Source organism: Ambystoma mexicanum, chromosome 10, assembly GCF_040938575.1.
Source record: "Ambystoma mexicanum isolate Mex_15411 chromosome 10, UKY_AmexF1_1, whole genome shotgun sequence".
NCBI lineage: Eukaryota > Metazoa > Chordata > Amphibia > Caudata > Ambystomatidae > Ambystoma > Ambystoma mexicanum.
Genome location: NC_090932.1, coordinates 1,556,127,524 through 1,556,148,612, shown reverse-complemented (window position 1 = coordinate 1,556,148,612; position 21,089 = coordinate 1,556,127,524). Strand labels below are relative to the sequence as shown.

The 21,089-nt window shown below is 47.1% G+C and overlaps 1 protein-coding gene across 10 annotated transcripts in view; it reads right to left on the bottom strand.

Moving 5' to 3' along the window:
- The window catches only part of DEPDC5 (DEP domain containing 5, GATOR1 subcomplex subunit), a 1,004,325-nt gene that overhangs the window by 948,434 nt on the left and 34,802 nt on the right, over positions 1 to 21,089 (bottom strand). For 9 of the 10 annotated variants that reach the window (XR_011276224.1, XM_069619835.1, XM_069619836.1 and 6 more), the window contains exons 2-3: positions 4,241 to 4,348; positions 3,306 to 3,393 (exon numbers count right to left, since the gene is read on the bottom strand). Coding sequence is in view for 8 of the 10 variants with exons in the window: in XM_069619835.1 (XP_069475936.1) it covers positions 3,306 to 3,393; positions 4,241 to 4,298 (146 nt within the window). In the remaining 2 variants the exon portion in view is untranslated. Of the gene's footprint in view, positions 1 to 3,305; positions 3,394 to 4,240; positions 4,349 to 21,089 lie in introns of those variants that run through there. The other variant, XM_069619842.1, reaches the window with a different exon arrangement.

The following is a 21,089-nucleotide window of genomic DNA, read 5'->3' as shown; positions in this document are numbered from 1 at the left end:
AGCAGTTGGGAAAACTCTTGTAGAAAAGGAGAGATTGCAGAGATCAGCCAAGGGAGTCAATATTGTCCTTAATGGTTTTGGGGGGGCGGGGTCCACCTGTTTGGATGAAGCCTTCATAGACCGGACTTATCTGGTGACCTCATCGGGTGCGACGGGTGAGAGAGAAAAGAGGGTAAGTGGTGGGGGGCCAAGGGAGGCTCCAGTGTTGGTGTATGCTGTGGTGTGGGAGAGGGGGAGGAAAGGATGTCTTGGGGTTTTTGCAATGAAGTGTGCAGCCAGGGACGAGCAAAAGTCCTGGGTGAGTGTGACAGACGAAGAGGCTTCTGCAGGATTGGCCAGTTCCTTGCAGACTTAGAAGATGCAGGCTTGAATAAAGACTATTTCCTGGAGCGAATGCAGAGTCGATATTGCCTTTGAAGGAGGCGGCAGGGCAGATTGTCAGATGGTCCGCCCGACGAGTTCTATTTCCTCTCAGCTGCCCTACACTTGCGTTTAAGGGCAGCCAGATCGGAGTTGTACCAAGAGTTGCACTTTTTGGAAGGCTTCAGTCGGACCCTCATGACAGGGGCAAGAGTATCAAGAGTGTTGGAGATCGAGAGATTGAGATTAGAGAGGGCTGTGTCAGGGTGGGAGTCAGCCGCAGGAATGGGAAGAGGAGAGGAGAGGAGAGTAGGTGGAGGCAAAGGCAGCCACTGTCACTTGTTTCATGGGTCTGGTAACTTTGAAGCTGAGTGGCTGTGCCGGGTGTGTTACTGTAAAAGGAGAGGAGAGCTTCAGGTGTGTTGAGAGAAGGGAGTGGTCAGTCCAAGAGAGAGAGGAAGTGAGATGGGTAGAGAGAGGAATGTCAGTAGAGATGAGAGCATCCAAAGTGTGGCAAGCGGTGTGCGTGGGGCCAGAGGGTAGGATAGATAGGGGGAGAGAGAGTCGCATAGGTTGTGGAAAGGTCCTGAGAAGTCATGAGAATCCAAATAGATGTTGAGATCACCCTTCAGGAGGATTTGGGAGCAGGTGGAACGTAGAGAGTAGGTCAGGTCAGCCCATTCCAAGAGGAAGAGAGCGGACTGTCCTGGTGGCCGTTAGATGGTGGCCATAAGGAGAGAAGATTGAGGGGAGAGTGAGAGCCTGCAGACTAGGCATTTGAAGGAGGAGTAGGCTTGAGTAGGGATGATGGACACAGATATCCATTCTGGGAAGTTCAGCACCACTCCCAACCCTGTCTTCTTTGGCCTGGGCGCAGAGAGGATTCTGTAGCCTTCGGGAAGGAGTGTGTCAAAGCTTGTGACAGAACTATCCCTGAACAATGTCTCTGTGATGGCGAGCACATCAAGATCCATGAGTTCAAGGAGGCTGCAGATGTCCGACGAGTGTTTGACAGCAGAGCGAGTGTTGAGCGTGGCAATGTGGAGCAGCTTGCCATCTTTGAAGGACTTCTGCGGGAGGCACAGGGGACAGTGGTCAACAATATTAACATTTGCCATGGGGGCAGTGACCGGGGTCAATATAGGGCTAGCATTCATGTTTCGTGCATCAACAATATTAACATTTTCCATGGGAGCAGTGACCAGGGTCAACATAGGGCTAGCATTCATGTTTTGCGCATCAACAATATTAACATTTGCCATGGGGGGCAATGACTAGGGACAGTATGGTGGTAGCGCTGACATTTGGTTTGTTAGTGCAGCCGGTAAAACACTTAGGATCAGAGGAAAGGTTCTGAAGGAGCGCAGCATTCGTATGTACAAGGCATTTGATTTCAAGGCCGTACTGTGTTGTAGGGAGTAGGCCAGATCTTTGACTTCAGGTGGTTTCGGATCAGGTTGTGGCCGACGGAGAATGACCATTTAATGCTGCTGGGACTACTGTGGGCAGGCCCAGGTCGGCGAAAAGGGCATGGCTTACCTTTGTGGGTGGTTCTTGCCCCGATACAGGTGTTCCTGGCCAAGATGGGCAAGGCTAATGCATAGAGAGTTGGTGAACGGGGTGTGCGGCTCGATAAACGATAATTGCGTAGGCGAATGAATAGCGCACTGAGGCCATGTGCTTTTCCAGTGTAGCGCGTGCCCCAATGTGAGCATGTGCTGGCCTTGGGAGGCTTGCGGTGGCGTTGGGTAGGAAGCAAGAAGGTGGGATTAGGTGGCTAGAAGGTAGTGAAGAGGGGACAGATAGGCAGAGCACAAACAAAGTATGGAATTCTTTGCAAACATCATGGTTTACTGTGTGAATGAGAAGTGAAGCAATATCCTGGCAGCAGAGTAAACCAGGAGTGAGAAGTAAAATAATATTCTGGCTAAAGAGTAGGCCAGGAGAGAGAAGTGTAGCAATATTCTGGCAAGAGACTAAACCAGAAGAGAGAAGAGAAGTGTAGTGATATCCTGGCAAGGTCGTAAACCGAAGTGCAAAGGCAAATAAATCTGAAGATGTGGTTACTAAAAGGAAGACTCATACCCCTTTTTAAGGACAGAAAGTAAAAAAACACCCTGGCAGGAGAGTATAACAGGGGTAGAAAGTGGATAAAGTGTGAGCAATTGAACATAGTAAAGAAACATGTGTGAAGGAAAATACAAAGGAAGACCACCATGCCTTTTTTGAATATAGTTGAATATTAAGGAAAAAATATTTTGAACTACCAGAAGTACTTTAGGGGGAAGGTAGCCCCCTTTTTCCTGGCAGCAGCATTACTACTTTTCTGTTCTGCACCTTAAGACTTTATATTAAGAACATTTGAAGCAAGCTACAAATCTATAGCTAACCAGAAACCCCTTGTGCACGTTATATTGAGTTTAGAGTATAAGGGTCAGCTTAGTATTCTTGGACACAAGACGGAGGACGCTCTTTTGTTTAACATCCTGAAACAGATTTTCCTTAGTTTTGTTGAGGCTGGGAAACGCTTTTTTAGGATTAGGGATAGATCGAATTTCTCTCAACCCTTTTTATCGTTTTCTGGAAATACAAGTCTATAGCAAACATGACTCTTGTTGCCTTACAGGGGCCCAACACCCCCCAAAATTGGAATTCTGTCTGAATAGTGGCACCACCACCTCGCTCATAAAACAAAATGCAGAAACTGGCCATATCGATAATTGGCTCCTCTACATACCTCTACATACCTCCAAGACAGGTAAAATCTGATCATTGATTAACCATGGTGTGGATCTGGAAATTAGTCTACAGAACCAGACAGTATACTGTACAGACAGGCAATTGAATGTGTATATGGTTGCATCAACCATGTGCCAAAAAATCAACTCTCGCCTCTCTAACCTACTCCCAATGCTCCAAAATAGTCCAAATAAGGGAAGACTCACCTGTACTCATCATTAGGGTGGGCAATCTCCACCAGGTCCCCCAGGTTAATATTTTGAAACACCTTTGGGTTTACCACCAGCTCATCATCTGAAAAATAGACAACATGCATGAACAAGAGGACCAACAGTTGCCTAATAGCCAACGACATACGAAAAAGTGCAGAGATTCTTATTGGAAGGTTGCTTGGAGCGTGAAGGGTAGTAATACTTCAGGAACCCTGACCATGATCTTGAGATAGGAAACACAAGAATCAAAGCACAGTCTTGTGACTGGCTGGGCAATGGCACAGAATCAAAAAAACGCTGATCACCACAGAATGGGAACTTCATTTTCTGACTGGTTGAAACCATACTCAAAACTGGTGAGAAATATGTTCTAATTGGTGTAATTAATGGCAAACATAGCTAAATCAATAGTTTATATAAAAATTGTGGAAGATGATGCAGAATTAGAGCCCAATATTGAATTAGAGCGCAATATTCCGAATGGTGGGAGGCTAAGTAGAATCTGATGTCAATCTTCTGATATTTGGGGAGACCTCATGCGAGAAGATGTTGCTTTACTAATTGGTGGGCAACAGAACCAGATACAGACTATAAAATTGAGTATCAATCTTTGCTTGCCAGAATCTATGGCAGCGAACTACTGCACATGCTACTGTTGAAGATGGAATATATCCTGCCATTATCAAATCTAATGGTTAGAGTATATGGGACACAGTATTAGACCCTCTGTGAGACAAATTGAGGCTAACTTTCAGTTTGTTATGTACCCAAGTTTCGATTAAAAGTGACATTTTAACATGTTTTAGACTTGCATAAAGAGCACTTCACCCACGCCGGACATTAAGCTTCCAACACCCAGAAAGTTCAAACCAGGAAACCTCTGACTGGTGAAAGCCATCACTGCATGACAAAGTCCTGGCCATACTTACCGCTGCCCCCAAAACCCTTCTTGTGGATGACCAACTTGTACACTTTGTTAGTCCTCATGCTGCTCTTCCTAGTCTTTCACAGGTGAGAATGGGTAAGACATCCTCTCTCTGGATGCAAAAAAACAAGAAAATACAGAGAAAGGCTCAATCAATAATCTAAATTACCACGCCATCATCCACTGTCAAATTGATTATGCTCAATCTCCTGAAAAGCACATTTCTTTCCCAACTCTCGACCCAATACTGGGATGAAACACAATGGGCTGAAGTCTGCCAGTGATGCCACATCATTAAACAAACGCAGAAGAACGATTTGGGTTGGGCACTTGAAGTATGATCGACAGAGATGAAAAAGGGCACTGAAATGTTTCATTATTTCTCTTATTTTTTCTATACAACCCACATTTTAAAAAAAAAGTAGTACATTACAAACATTACAAATCTTTCAAACTTTTAACACATACACAGACTAAATAAAATAATCAATTGATCAATTCTCCACACAGCCCAGAATCAATCACAAATTAAAAATCATACTATCCAGACATCCAATATTCAAATCTTTTCAGTCATTCTTTATTTATGAACGTCTTAATAGATTGAATTTCTTAAGACTTGTTTAAAAGGCATTTATTGGTGGGAGGCGGGGTGCGGCCAGCCAAGCACAGCATCACACTTGCTTGATGGAGCTTCGTGAGCCACCCGGCGATGTAATCCCTCTGCTGCCTTGCTCCCACTAAATCTTCCCCTATCTGGGGCCTCAGGCTGCTAACCAACCCCCACTCATACCCTGCTAAACAACCCCCGCTCATACCCTGGCCTGGATCTTTGCCTCTTTGTCCTGGCCGCCGAACATTGAGCGGCTGAGTCAGAACCTCCCAGCAATCCAAGATGGCCCTGCTGTGGTGTTCCGAATGCAGCGAGAGCCCTGCTGACTCCTGTTGTTCTCTTCGACAATCCCTGCCCGCCGGACTGGGTCTCTCTTGCTCTATCCCCACCCCCATGTGTGGCGGTGGATTGGGGATGAAGTTGGGCATCTGGAGGTCTGGCACCATGATCCTGGGCTCGCCAGTTTGGGGGTGGAATCACCAGGGCACTCCTCGATGGTGCTCTGCCGCCAAGATGGGTCCATTTGACAGCGTTTTTAGTGCAATCTCCCCCTCTCTCTAGTGACACAACTGGAAACCATTGTGGCACACCTTGTTTCATAGGGTTTTCACTCTTTAGCGCTGCCTTGCAAGGGAGCCTATGTCCTTACTCTCATGCATAGCCAATAGAAAGTGAGGAAATCGGACCTCTTGATCGTTGCCCATGTGAACACAGAGGTGGCGGCGGAGCCTGTGGGCTCTGCCCCAGTCACCAGGGAAAATCTCCGATCATGGCTGGCATACATCCAAATGGACGTCAAGAGGGAGATCCAGGATGCACTAGGGGAGCCGACCCAGAAGATGGCTGATGACAACAAAAAGGTGACCATCACAGAATCTCGCATAGACGATCTGGAGAATGGGGCATATGAGTCGGCCTATGAACTCTCCCAGTTAATTAACAGAGTAGAGGCACTTCAGTCGCATAATGCCTTGATGCAGTGGAAGGAGGAGGATTCAGAGAACAGATCCAGGAGGAATAATATCTGCTTGAGAGGTATCCTGAAGCAGATTCTAGACACAGACTTGAAGCGCTATGTTCTCAACCTGTTTAGATCTCTTCTGCAATGGCCTGATGACTGTGATTTGGAGCTCGATCTGACTCATCAGGTGTGCTCTTCTATCCAGCTCTGCAATAACTGGCTCCCCAATGTACTGACCAGAGTGTACTACTTTAGCATCAAGGAGGACATACTGGCAGCCTCCAGGGCCACTCCTGACCTGATTTTCTGTGACTCAGGATCTAGCTCCATCCACCTTGACCAAGAGAAGAGGCTTCAGAGAGCTCACCCTTTGGCTACGTGCTAAGGGTCTGAAATATCATTGGGGAATCCTGTGCGCCATGGAAGCACCCGTGATGGTGGGTGCAAGACTATTTCCATGATGCAAGAAGACAAGGCAATCATGGAACAGCCCTCTCGCCCATCTTAACCCTCTCAAGTGACCTAGGCAGAGGAACAACAAGGTTCAAGGCAGCTTAAATCAACTGCCTGGTCCAAGGTCATCCGTTCCAGAGGTTGTAGATGATTGTCTGGCTCAGGAGGCTCCTCCCAGGGGCATAATATGCCTGTTCCCCGATGAGAGCGAACGATGGACCATTTGCACCCTACTGATGGTCATCTGTTGTTGAGGGTACCCGGTGATGTAGGCACAGTGACCTATCTTGCTTGGCGGCTACTGACATTGCTGACTGGGGACCCTGCCATCTGTCCCTTTTGACAGGATTGCTGCTATGCTGTATTGACTGCATGCATTGCCTTTTTGAATGGAGCATGACTTGGTAGGGTTGAATGTACCGGGGCTGCCCTGGACTTAGGGCATCCTTGTTGTGGGTTATGGTTTGGGGGAGGGTTCTTTGGGTTGGTTTTGGTTGGGGTTTTGTGTCTTTGGGTTTTTGAAATTTGTCATGGGAGGGCTTTTTTAAAAAAAATGTATTGTATATGGTTTAATCAAACCTTTACAATTCACATCATACAAGAAAAAGAAATTGGATAATCAAAAAAATAAAAAATAAAATCAATTTGATAAATCAAATAACAGATTAAATGAACAATAAAAAAAACATTTCTTTACACAATTCACCCAATTCGTTAAGAAAAGAAACACCATTACAAACGTCAAAACAACAGAATCAAATTCTACCCCAACTTAATACTTTTAAGAAAGCCCGACAGGGCCAGCCCTTCATGGGTATTTTGAATATTAAGTGAACGACACCAAAAAATATCGTCCGATGTATATGTAAAATAGTTTTTCAGAGTACCCAAATGGAACTGCTGAATTCTTTCAGTGGCCTACCTTCCATAACTACATGCCTAGCATTTTCACCCTTCATGTCACAGAACCTGCAATTACTTTCTTGTGGTGATAATTGATTTCTTCTGATCAAGATCTGCTTTGTTGCTAGTAAATTCCATCTGAGCCTTAAAAGAATTCCCTGACAATACCGATTAGGGAACAGAAGTAGTATTTTCGAGACAGTTCCTCGTCTTTTGTGTTCATGGCTCAAATGGCTCATAGAGCTATACGCATGGAATTGCTCTGTAGTCTTAATCCAGTCGTAGTCCAAGAGGCGTTTTTTTTGTCAACGGTGGGTTTCTAATCAAGGTATCCAGATCAGAATCAATATTATGTAAGATATCTTCAGTTATTTTTGAACTCCACTAGAAATATATTTTTTACCATATTCCTACTCAACAGTTCATAGATTGAGTTTAGCAATGGAGCCATAATTTTCCCATACAAGGTTAACATCCTCCATTGGACACGTGCCCAGAGAGAAACGTATCCAAGTTCAAACCTAATAGCTGGTACGGGCACTGCCCGAGAGACACTGAGGACTCATCTCCAAATACTACCTTCTATTTTATTCAAGGCTGAACTTGTCACCGCGGGAAATAATTCAAGACCGTAGGTAAGCTTTGGTACTATTCTGCTTTCAAAGAACATCAAGGCCGGTCTCAATGTAAACCTGCCAAATATTCGGTCTATTCTTTGTATTTGGGATTCTAAAAGCTGTGCTTTGCAAATAAGATTGGCCAGCAAAGTCTTTGTTCCCTGTTGTGAGCCGAAAGAAAACCCCAAATACGTAAGGTCATTAGATACACCTACAGCTGCTCCTCCTATGTGCCAAACAGGAAGTTGCTTTTTACGCACCCCCTTAGCGAAGGACAATATTTTTGTCTTATCTAGGTTTGTGATTAAATCATTATCTTTAGCATACCTGGCAAAATAATCTAACAGCTGTTGCAAACCTATTTTTGTACAACCAAATAGTAAAAAATCATGGTATCAGGTAATAATATCGCCATATATATGGTCGCCGTAAATAATATCGCCGGGAAAATGTGGCGATATTATTTGGATGACCATATATATGGGGACAGGGCAAAAAAACAATTTTTTTAAAAAAAAAAAATGTGGGGGTTGCGGGGGTGTCCCCCACATGTTCCATGCAATAATGTCGTCACAAAAAACAGCCATTTTTCGGCAATATTTTTGCATGGTGAGATTTTTGTGGCGACATTATTACATGGAACCAAAATCATCTGCATATGCTAACCATATAATCTTATTTTGTCCCACTCTTGGTGCAAGCAGTCCCTCATTTCCCAAACAAACTCCCGCATCGGTACGTATTGGTTGAAAATCTAGGGAGATAGGACACAGCCTTGTCTAACCCCCCGATAACATTGTACCCTGGCCAACATGTCCCCCAAATGGCCAAGACGTACCTGTATACAACAGTTATTATAAACGCCCTCAATGAGTCTCAGCAGACCTAAAGGCAGGCCCCAACCTGCTAACTTCTGCCATAGCCTACTGCGATTAACGCAATCAAATGAGGTCGAAAGATTGACCGAGGACATGAATGTTTGACCCTTCACCTTACTCTAGGCATCTTTCTGTAGACATTTCAGTGTTAACCCATTCACAATGGTTGAATGACCCTTATGGAACCCCGTCTGGTACACATTAAGTGGGTGAAATTGCTTTTCCCATAGGAGGAAAGACGAGAAGATTTTACAGTCAGCATCTATCAGGGCAATAGGTCGGTAATTCTTTGGATCCGACCTACTCCCACATTTAAAGATCGGGACTATATGCGCAGTGCTCCAGGAAGATGGAGTAATACCATTTTTCAGAATATCGCTGAACTCAAAGTACGACAGGTTCGCACAAAGAAATTGATCAGACTTACAGGTATTATTTGTTAAGCTGTTCGGGCCAGCTGCCCGGGATCTCTTAGTACCTTTGATTTCATTTACTACAAGGTTAATATCCAGGGCAGGGTTCCATCTCTCAAACACCAGGTTTTCCCAATCTAGCCATCCCCCTTGGGCATCCAAACCCATCACTGGCCCAAATCGAGTTGAGAAAAATAGCAGCCAGTCCTTTTCCGAGATAGAGTTTAATTGGGATACTACAAAGTTGGATTCTTGTCCATTAACTAGGGACCAAAAAGAACTAACCTTTGCCTTAATCAAAATCCCCAGCATTCTCTCAGTGTCATCCTGGAGAAGTTGGACTTTAATTGCTTTACAAAAATGTATATATTTTTGTTTAATTCGCCCGGTACATGTTTTTAGGGAAATATCGCCAAAGTTTGAAATCCTAAGCAAGCATAGATCCCTTCTCATGATAAGTTTAGCTTGTGCAACCTCGTGATTATAGCAGTGGGTAGGTATTATACTTGTGCCACATCTCTTTGTTGTTATGCCAATATTACCAATCACAGACCCACATAGTTTTTGTATTTCCTCTACGTTAAAATGATTCAATTTCTACTCCATAGTGGTTGCACTTAATGAAGCCCTAAGCTTATGATTCAGGAATTCAATATTGCCAGGCGTCCATCTGACAGCAGAACCTGACGTAACTGAAACCAACTTGGTTTGAGGTCTAAAATACCTAGTAGTAACAGTAACATCAAAGGCTGCTGATAGAATAGAGTGATCACTCCAGTCATTTGGGTTCACCATAAAGACAGTACATTTACTTCTTAGGTGAGTCTCAAGAAAGATATAATCTAACATAGAAGAACTAGTACCTCAATGCCACGTATGCCAGGGTGAGGACGGAATAGAAATAGTTTTAGAGCCCGCCAGTGGCGAAAGACCAACATTACCTAGTCCTACATATCAGATTTTACCAATTTTCCTCTTACTTGTTGTTCCCCCTTCATTCATGTCCATTTCATAGACACCCCATGGTGGTTTATTAAAGTCACATTCAACATTTAGGTCACCAGCTACAATGATCCAACCCCTCTCATGAATCAACAGCCATTCGCTAATTAAAGTACAGATCATTTTCACGAAAGTTTCAGCGACAGAGATACCTATGTGCCAATAGATATTTATAGTCAAGAGCTTTATATTACCATCCCTTGAGGTAAGTTCCACTCCCAAAGATCCAAATGGGAAGCCCTCTATAACGGTACCATCCATGCCCAAATTATTCCTAATTGTAGTAATCAGGCCTCCTGAGGGTCTCCCCCCAATTTTAGCTTTTGCTAATTGATCGTATATCTTGTACCATCTAATATAGGGGAACTGGACAACCATGTTTCCTGTAGGCAAATGATATTTGCTTCTCGTAGGTATGCAAGACAGAGAGGGCTGCTAAAAAGATGCTGGTGTCCTGTGGTATTCCATGGCTTTAGGAACAACTTAATATCTTTGATTAGCCCCCAACTGGGGTACAGGATCATTATGAGACCAATTTCTGCCACAAAAGATCACAGCGGCCCAATCAATATCCTTCGCTGGTGCCCTTCCAAGGTTAGCAGCATTTACATTCCTCCCCTCATCCTTCCAAGTGCATAGGGATGTTCCCACCCTACTCTGTTCTTTTTGTAGGGTAGGTAAATCCTCATCCCTCATTGATTTTTGCTCTATTTCAAAGCCCATATTCCATAAGATCTCTTTTTGTGTCAGAATGAGTTCTCTAACCAGTGGAGAATCAAGGAACATTTAACTCACATCAGTACAATTTCTGTTAAAGACACCCTAGAGATGTTGTTAGAACTCACAAGGGCTAGCGCTGGAATTTCAGCAAATATTCTCTGAATATTTGGCCTATTTTAGCAGATACTCTCATCAGGACCCAATAGGCTTCTTATTCTTAAGTTATTAGCTGAATCGTCCGCCTCTTTCTTATTGATCTTTAATTGAGTAGATCCTTTCAGTCCATTACCAACAAATTCCACAGTATTCCCCCTGTGTCCTGTATTCCTTACATGACTTCCGACCAACATAGGTGGCTTTTGAAGCCTACCTAGGAGATCCTTTATACCAGAAGCAATCCCTGGGTAAACAATTGCTGGGGGTAAATCTTGTACCTGTAGTTTGCCCTTCCCATGGCCACTTTTAGTCACTTCTTTCTCCAACAGCCCACAAGATGGTTCTATAGCTGCAGGAGGAGCCACTGCAATTGGGCCCCAAATGTTAGCCGGTTCTAAGTGGGTCACTGGGGTCCAGACAGGTAGCCCAAGGTTTACCTTATCTGTACCCCAGAATCCTTCAGAGGAAGCAGTGTTCCTCAAACCACTTTGCCCAGCCAACATTGGTAGCCCAAAAGATGCTGAATGCTGAATGTAGGTTCAATATAGGCACCCCTTTTAGGGCCCTCAGGGGGAGATCTTGACTTTTCCCAGTCCACCACCCGATCCTAATATTATTTGTGGATTGTCCGTCTCCACTTTCGGGGGATAGGATAAGGGACCTTAGTGAGACACTCTAAGTTAGGGCGAAGAGGCAGTCTCCCCTCAGCCTTGTTATTGGTATCAATTAAATGATCTGTTTGTACTAAGATTTCCACAGAAACTGGTTTTGAGTGGACTGCCTCCCGTTCCTTTAAGTCAGGCTCAATAGTATTCTGCTTGTTTCTAAACAATGTAGTTTGCGCAGTTTTTAGTGCTAAGGTGTGTTGTCTTTTTATCATCAACCTCTGCCTACAAGAGGGCGCTATTTGCACAACCCATTCTGCAAATAGAAAAGCTATGAGGAACAGGTACGCACTTCAAAACCGTGAATCGCTGCAGAGAGCCCCCCAAAACCCGAAAACCCCTGAGAGAACCCGACCGCACCAAGGCCTTGCGGACTTCTGCTTCCCGTGCAGCTAGCCGGCAGCAGCACACAAGACCAGCCAGAGGCACCGCCTCCACGAAGAAAAGCAAAGTCGCCACCGGGTGCGGTCAGTGACTACAAGCCTGAACAAACACCCAGGCGAGAGCAGCGGAGCGGGCAAAGCCAGCGACCCCGACGTGGCGGCTGGGCGCTCTTGGACGTTGCAGCTCTGGCCGATTAACTGAGGTCCTGAGGAGAAGCAGGGGCCGGGCGGCTGCGCCCGCACCAACACCACCCGGGAGAAAGCGGATCCAGCACACACCATCTCAAAGAACCTGAGGGCCGTGGCCCATGAGGCATCGCAGTGCGCGCTGCCCAGGATGTGAGAGCCGTGGGGAACACCGGCCAGAACACCCGGTAAGAACTCTCGCGGGCAGGGGCGGCTCTCGTCCCTTCCTGCGGCCCCAATCCGCTGCCTGACCGGGACTGACAATATCACCAATCAGGTGCTTTCCGCCTCTGGCGGCTGGCAATGACCTCTGGGCGGATCCCCCCACTCACCTGCCCCGCGGGCACCCAGAACAGACCCCGGAGGGGGAGGGCAAGCGGACAGCTGCGGGCGCTCCCACTGTAGACCGGATTTGTCGCAGGCAAACTGCCCCCCCCTGCCAACCCGGTTAATCAGTGGCTGAGGCGGACACCCAGAGAAAACCATACCTGCCTACGAAATCACACCCGGCAGACGGAACTCCACCAAAAAGCAGTTGGTCCCATAGAGGAACATCAATACTGGCATAACAGGGGAAGCAACGCGAGCAGGCTGCAAAGGGGATGATTCAACACCACATGGGCCACAACGGCGCCAGCATACACCATACTGGGAAGTACACCCCTCCATCCGACGCCACACCACACCACAAAGAGCAGCACCTAAGGCTCAGAAAATCTGCGGCTTGGAGGCACTAGCCGCGGACCACTACGGTGGGAGCGCCCAAAAAAAAAAACTCTCAGAAGATACCCTCAGCCACCCACGGCGACTCTAAAGACTGGCAGAGACCAGTGGGGGCCGAGCCCACAACACCCTTCTGCGCCCACTCCACCCTCACATTCCACCATAAAGGAGACCCAGACTGATGGCAAGCTAATATCCAACAGCGCAACTACAGTTGGTGAATGCTAGGCGCCCTCAAAAATAACCGAACACCCACAATTAAACAGCCCAACCCTACAAAGTAGCGCCAAGCCTCTCGAATCTGCCGGACATCTTACAGGCACCTCGCCATCAGCCCACTTTGAGACACCAACCTTCCTGTGACACCACCAGAGACACAAAAACTGGGCCGGCCTCAGACGCACTACTCAAGGCCACACTACAGGTTCAACACAGTCTACATCATGGCAAAAACAGATAAGTCCCAGCGTAAGCTTACCTTTGAACCCGGAGCAATTGCCAAAACACCTAGGCCCACCAGCGGACCGGGCTCACCCACGCAAAAGGAAACCCAAGAGGACAGACAAGAGGAGGCACCCCTCCAAGCTCTAGACATTAAAGAAATCCTTCATTATCTAAAAGCAGGGATCGGACACCTCAATTGCAAAATGGATACACTCGCCTCTAAAGTGGATCAACTGCAACATCGTCTGGACAAACACGCAGTTGAGCAAAGGGTCTCCAACCTAGATGATACTACATCATCACTAGTAGCCAAGGTGTCAACCCTAGAAGGCCAAATGAAAACAACCATGGCAAAAAACGAAGATTTAGAAGGGCGCTCTAGAAGAAACATCTTGTCGGGATCAGTGAACGGCAAACACAGCTGAAGATGGAAGACTATGTCGAAAGAATCTGCATAGAACTGTTTGGAGCTGACGCACTATCCAAATTATTTGTCGTGGAGAGGGCGCACATGATCCCAACCCTTCGTCCTGTCCCAGGGGCTCCACCACGCCCCATTATAGCTAAATTGCTGAACTATAAAGACCGGGACACCATCCTGCGATTGGCCAGGGACACAGGAGAACTTCAGTTTGAGGGATATTGTATTCAAATCTATCCGGATCTCTCTGCGGGGATCCAGGCGCAGCGGAGGTCATTCGCAGGGGTCAAGCGTCGTCTCCAAGACAACCAGATATCCTATTTGATTCTGTTCCCCGCCAAACTACGGATCCAGCATGACAGGAAAGTTAAATTCTTCGAGACACCGAAGGAGGCGAGCTCCTTCCTCGACCGAGCCGGCTGCAAACCCCCCAACCACAGCAACCCTAGGCGGCAACAAAGAGGCGGGTCGGGAGAAACCCACCATGACAATGCATGCGGGCACACACTAGGAAATAACAATGTTCAACCGAGTACAGAGCCTCGCACTTTGGGAGGCTACTAGCGCCCCAGGCGCAGCAATGTTAACTGTTTCACTACCTGGAAGGGATATGCACCTCGGGCCAGTTGGGGGTTGCCGTGCAGGGGAGGGAATCTACAAAGCATGAGCATGAGGGATACACGTCCCTGGGACCCGGACCCCCTTCCACCACGCCCCTTAAATCGCTTCGACTACATCACTATGTTCACCAGACAGAAACACTGAGAACTGCCATTATGCCACCCCAGTACAACAGATGGCCTGCATGCCCGCCCTCGTCAAGCACTTCACCGTCTACAAATCACACATGTTAAATTCAAGGTAGTCACCTGGAACATTAGGGGAGGCAATCTCCCAGGGAAAACCCTGAGAATTTTTCAGTACCTCAGAAGACAGAGCCGATGAGGCCATGCTGCAGGAAACGCATCTTCTCCCTGACTCTGAGTCCCGGTGGGCCCTAGAGTGGGGCTGCCATAGGTACTTTTCATCATACTCTTCGTATGCCAGGGGAGTCGCCATCCTCATCGACAGGAGGACCAACCTCAGTCTAATAAAATCCGAAAAAGACGAGCATGGCAGAGCGCTGCTGGTCAGGGGGATCCTGGCACGGAAAGAGGTGATTTTTGTGAACTCCTACGCCCCCAACCTAGATGGAGCCAATACCTTCAACTGGGTCATGTCCAGACTCGAGGGAATCGGGCTCTGCTTCAATCATCTGGAGGGGGGGGGGTGACATGAACACGCCAATTGACCCTATGAGGGACAAATCACACAACACCTCCACCCGTCCATCCAAAGCAAGTCTGCAGATTCAAGAAATCTGCCAAGCATACGATCTGGTCGACATATGGCAGCACTCCAACTGGGATACGAGGGAATACACCTTCCATTCTGCTGTACATGGCACAAGCTCAAGAATTGACTACCGCCTGGTGTCGTCACGAGCCCACTTCAATGTGTACGGTGCAAAATTTTTCCCAGAACTCTTTCCGACCACTCCATGGTAACTCTGGAATGCGAACTCCCCACCACTAGACAAGACACACCCCACTGGTGATTCAAACCTGGCTCACTATCCGATGCAGTGTTTGCTGCTGAACTGAGAGAGGAGATAGAAGCCTTCCTGGTGGTCAACCTAGATTCCGTCACTTCGGCGGGGACACTATGGGAAACTATAAAATGCTTCATAAGAGGTGTATGCATGGCAAAGGAGAATGGGATTCTAAAATTGATCAGGCGTGAACTGACCACAAGCAAGACCCAACTAAAAAACCTAGAACTCAAATGCTCCAACGCCAATAACTCAAACACTCAGGCAGAACTCAATGAGGAACTTCTTAAATTCTGCGCTTTAGTGGAGTGGGAACTGAAATTCCTGGGCCGCAGACACCAAATCCGTCAATACGGGGAAGGCCAGAAACCTGGAGCTCTTTTAGCACGACTATTAGCCACCTACAGGAAACCCACCCGGGTTGAGAGGGTGCGTAATTCTCAAGGCATACTAGTTCACACAGAGGACGAAATCATTCAGGCATTGCACTCTTTCTACCAGGAACTATACAGCTCTAGACACACTGGCGCCCCCGAATCCCTACAAGGGTACCTGAATGATACTGAACTGTACTGGGCGAAGGAAGAACTCCGGGAACGTCTCAATCAAACCATCTCCTTAGAAGAGATCCAACAAGCCATCAAAAGCTTACCTAACATTAAAGCCCCCGGCCCAGATGGCCTAACCGGCGAATTCTATAAGTCATACGCAGATACAATTGCCCCGCTTCTCCTGCACGTATACGAAGAGGCATTGGAAAGTGGGATCCTACCACCAACCCTTCGCAGAGCTAATGTCATCTTACTGCACAAAACCGGTAAACCACCCGAGGATTGCGCCTCCTACAGGCCAATCTCATTAATTAATCTAGACAATAAGATACTAGCAAAAATCTTAACGGCTAGATTACTCCCACTCATGCCAGGCCTGGTACTGGGAGACCAAGCAGGCTTTGTTCTCGGGCGGAACACGACATTTGGCATCAGAAGAATGTTTTGCGTAATGGAAGCACATGAGCCCTCACAACAAGCGATTGCAGGACTACTCGACGCGGAGAAGGCATTTGACTCCGTCGAATGGCCCGATCTCTTTGCAGTCCTGAAACAAATGGGACTAGGGAACTACATTATTAAACTGATCTCCCTCCTATACAACCAGCCCCGATTATCCATCATCCTCGGTAACACGAAATCCAGGCCCATAGACTTGCAGAGTGGAACCAGACAGGGCTGTCCGCCCTAATATTTGCCTTAATTATGGAACCCCTAGCGTCAGGACTTCGCTCCCGTCAGCTACAACGAGGCCTCACTCTCGGACCACACAAGCTAATAATCTCACTTTATGCAGATGATGTTGTCCTTTTCATCCGAGACCCAAATACAAACCTAAACCCCATCATGCGCGAAGTTATCAAATTTTGCAATGTATTTGCCCTGAAGATTAATCAGACAAAGTCAGTAATATTTCCCCTAACACCAAATACACTTAAATTCGCGGAGGACTATGGCTTTGCATGGGAAAATGCCCATGTTCAGTACCTAGGGATCATAATGTCCCACAGTCATCAAGACATCTTCAAAGACAATTACGAGAATGTACTGAGATCCCTCCAAGCGCAAAGAGACAGATGGAAAACGCTGCCGTTATAACACTATGGGGCAGGGCCTCGCTGGTCAAGATGGTGGTCCTTCCTAAACTGCTATATATGTTTGCTAATATACCATTACTACTAACACAAACCTCCCTGAAGAAAATTAGGAGCCTGATCCTCGAACGGATGTGGGCAGGTAAACCAGCAAGGGTAGCATACACAACACTCATACTGCCGACACAAGGTGGCTTGGCACTCCCAGATTTGGAGAGATACTACTGGGCGGCCCAGGCACAATTCCTAAGCCATTGGTACACAATCTATTTTATAAGACCGCATGTACAAGTGGAACGTGCTCTGGCATCTCCCAACGTACTAAGGGCAATAATCCTAAACCAACTTCCAGTGCCCCCAGACCCGATGAACGTGGTTCTCACCACATACTTTTCAACCAGTATCTGGCACTCCTTGCCCACCGCACCGCCGCTCTCTGCCCCTACTTCCAGTGCTATGCGGACGATACCCAGCTCATTTTCAGGCTACCCTCGGCCTCCTCCTCTCCTTCCCTCATCTCCGACTGTCTGTCCGCTATCCAGGTATGGTGTGCCGCCAATGACCTCTGCCTTAACGCCAGTAAGACTGAGATTCTACTCATCGGCACACCCACTCCCTCCTTCCCTGCAGCTCTCTGGCCGGCCTCCCTTGGCCCCCTTCCTGCCCCTACCTGCAAGGCTAAAAACCTCGGGGTCATCTTCGACTCCACACTCTCCTTCTCTCCTCATATATCTGACGTCTCTAAGAAGTCACACTACCAGCTGCACCTCCTCAGAGGTATTCTTCCCTTCCTCTCCTTCCCCCAGAAGCTCACTGTCTCCCGAGCCCTGGTTCTCTCAAGGCTGGACTACTGTAACAGCCTCTATCTTAATCTGCCTGCCTCCACTCTCCGCCCTCTGCAACTTATCCAGAACAGAACTGCGAGACTTGTCCTTGGCCTCAAGCCCAGGGACCGTATCTCTCCAGGACTGAAATCTCTTCATTGGCTCCCAGTGGCTGCGAGGATTAAGTTCAAAACCCTCTGCATTGTCCACAAGGCCTTCTGGGGCCTGGGGCCTAAATACCTTCAACTCTCTCTTCCTAAATATCTTCCTTCACGAGCCCTTCGCTCATCCGTCTCCAACTCCCTCATGGTCAGCCGCTTCTTGAAGCAACGAGCTGGGGGTAGATCTCTCTCCGCAGCAGGGGCCTCCCTCTGGAACAGCCTTCCTGCCTCCCTGAAACTTGAGGAGAACCATCTCCGGTTCCGGAAGCACCTCAAAACCTTCCTCTTCGCTTCTGCCTTCTCTCTCCCTCTCCCCTGCTAAACCTGCTTAACTCCCCACTGAATTCTGCACTAAACCTGCATCTGGGCCACTCTCAGCGACCTCGGTCCAGGGCCCAGCCACTCTCCACCTGCACTGCCTCCTTGGCTCCCCATGCACTGTGGGACTGTCACTGTATCCCTACAGCCCCCTTCCCAGCACTTGCTCTGCACTTACCTCGCACTTGCCACCAGCTGGCCCTTTTTATTTATTATTATTTTGTTTTTTACGCTACTTACCTTGTACTGCACTTTCCCCCCCACCTCCTCCCCCTGCACTCTCTCCTTTTCCCCTTACCTCTGCACTTGCGCGATCTGAATGACACCTGGCCTAGTAGGATCGTTTGTCTGTCTTCCCCTTGTTTCCCTCCCTCCCTGCCTCGTCGCGCCTTGAAACACTTGTGTATAGGCGCGTTACAAATACCATATCATATCATATCATATCATATACGCAATCTGGAGAAAATTAGCACAGAAATATGGCCTTCACACCAGATTTTCACCCCTGTTACCGATTAAGTTCATCCCAGGAATCCCGCTGACTGCAGAGAAGGTCTTCCACCAATGGGCAAACAAATTAGAGCTGCGGACTATGGGCGACCTCTTTATAGACAAATCATTCATAAAACCCCAAGCAGCCAGGGAAAGGGGAAGCGAGACATCTCTCGACACATACATGTATTTTAGACTACGGTACACCCAGCAAGCAGTCTTTCCAACCTTCCCACAACCTCCTCCCATCTGGCAGCTGTTGCATAACACAATCCAAGCCCAGGGCGAAGGCAAACTGATCTCGATGCTATACAAATCCCCGCTGACAGACACGGCATCCCAAAATATCCGCACAAAGGCAAGATGGGAAAAGTCGCTTGCAACAAGATTCCCAGATGATGATTGGGCATACATTCTCCGACAAACTCAAAAAGTAGCACTAAATACACGCTTCAAACAAATACACTTCAATTTCCTCCACCAGACTTACTACACACCAGCCAAAAAAGCAGACAATGGCCCGATTCGGAGGCCTCGTGCGAAAGGTGCGGCGCACCAGAAGCAAACTTCCTTCACCTGGCATGGGACTGCCCCGCCGTATCACGTTTCTGGTCACAGGTCCTGCATACAACAGCAGCAATCATCAGAGAAGACCCTACGCCTGTCCCCGCCGTAGCCCTACTTGGACTGACGAGACACCTCTCCCCTGGAGTGAGAAAACTTGCAGGTACTCTATTGATACTGGCGCGCAGGAGAGTGGCCCTAACATGGGGAAGGGGACCCGCCCCTAACCTGGCGAACTGGTCGAAAGACATGTACTGTCAAGATGTAGAAACAGAATTCATTAGAACACTACCCTTGCATGCACACCCCCCGGATATTTGGGGACCATATATCCTTTACCTTCTTTATCTGACGACAATATCTCCACAACCCAGTCTCAAGGCCCTTCTGGAATGACCTAGACGGATGTTTCAACTATGGCCGTACCCTAATGGGAGTGCACGCAAGACAGCAAAATACTCTTTGGTTGTAACTGCTGCGAGACGGGGGGAGAAGGAGGGCGGGGATCTCAGGGAAGCTAACGTTGTTACACCCACTTGGGTGCTGTAATGTTGTTACCTGTTGAAAAACCTAAAAATAAAGTTAAAAAAAAATTGAAATAAATCAACCTCTGCCTGTTCTGTCTGCTTTTCTTCTGAGAGACACGGTTAACAGATTTCGCGGAGCCCTTAATGCTACCGGCCACCCGACCTTCTGTCACATATTGCAGGTTGACATCACTGTGCCCTTGGTCCTCACCACAATTTGCATCACAATTTATAATAGAATTAGTACCCTCTTGTGTTGGCGGTAGCCTTCCTAAAGGCAGCAGCCTTATATTTATTAGCCCCACTTTAACTGCATCAGAATTCGTAACCTCATCACATTCATTTTCAGTACAAGCACCACCTGAGAGCTCAATAATCTCTGAACTAGTCTCAACCATGATAGGATTTAGTTGAGAACTTCCTCCCACCTTCTGGGCCACAACCAAACCTGATGACGTTAATCTAGGTTTCATTTCTGAGCCTATATAATCCAAATGCATTATTAACTTCAGCCAAAAGCACTGAACCAATATAATCAACTTTAGCATTAATTTCTGTCATCGCAAGTTGGGTTGATTTTAATTCTGACCAGACAGTCAAAGAGGTCTACAAATGAACTTAACACAGCATTCAGGGCAGACACTGTAGGGTGGGAGACGCGAATCCTCTCATCCACTTCTTGTAATGTATGGTGCAGCTTAGAGGTTTCACAGTAGGTCTTCTGGACCTTATCAATGTTATGCAAGTTGATCTTTTCCTCCCCACAACCCCTATTTTCCATTTCAACTTCCTCTAGGATGTTTGTGAGAGCCGTAGGTCTATCATGTACTGATGCATCACACGTCTGCTGCATGACACACTCTGTTAATCCCTCAGTTTTTTCATTATCCACAGCTTTGTCCACACACTCAATAATGCTTATGTCCGTAATGTCATTATGACCCCGAAAGAAATCATGTTTTGTCATAACAGAGTGGTCAAGCATTGCGTTCCCTCTAATTACATGTGGATTTTTAAGTTCTGTGCTGGTTGTTCCAGCTTTTACTATGTAATGGTCCATGATTCTTTGGCCTGAAATAGGACCCTGAGATTTAATTCTTCTAGGGGTAGCAGTTAGAGGCTTAGTTGGCAGTATCAGAGTATCATTATTCAAAGCAGGGTCCTGTGAAGTATCCACTATAACTTTCCGTATT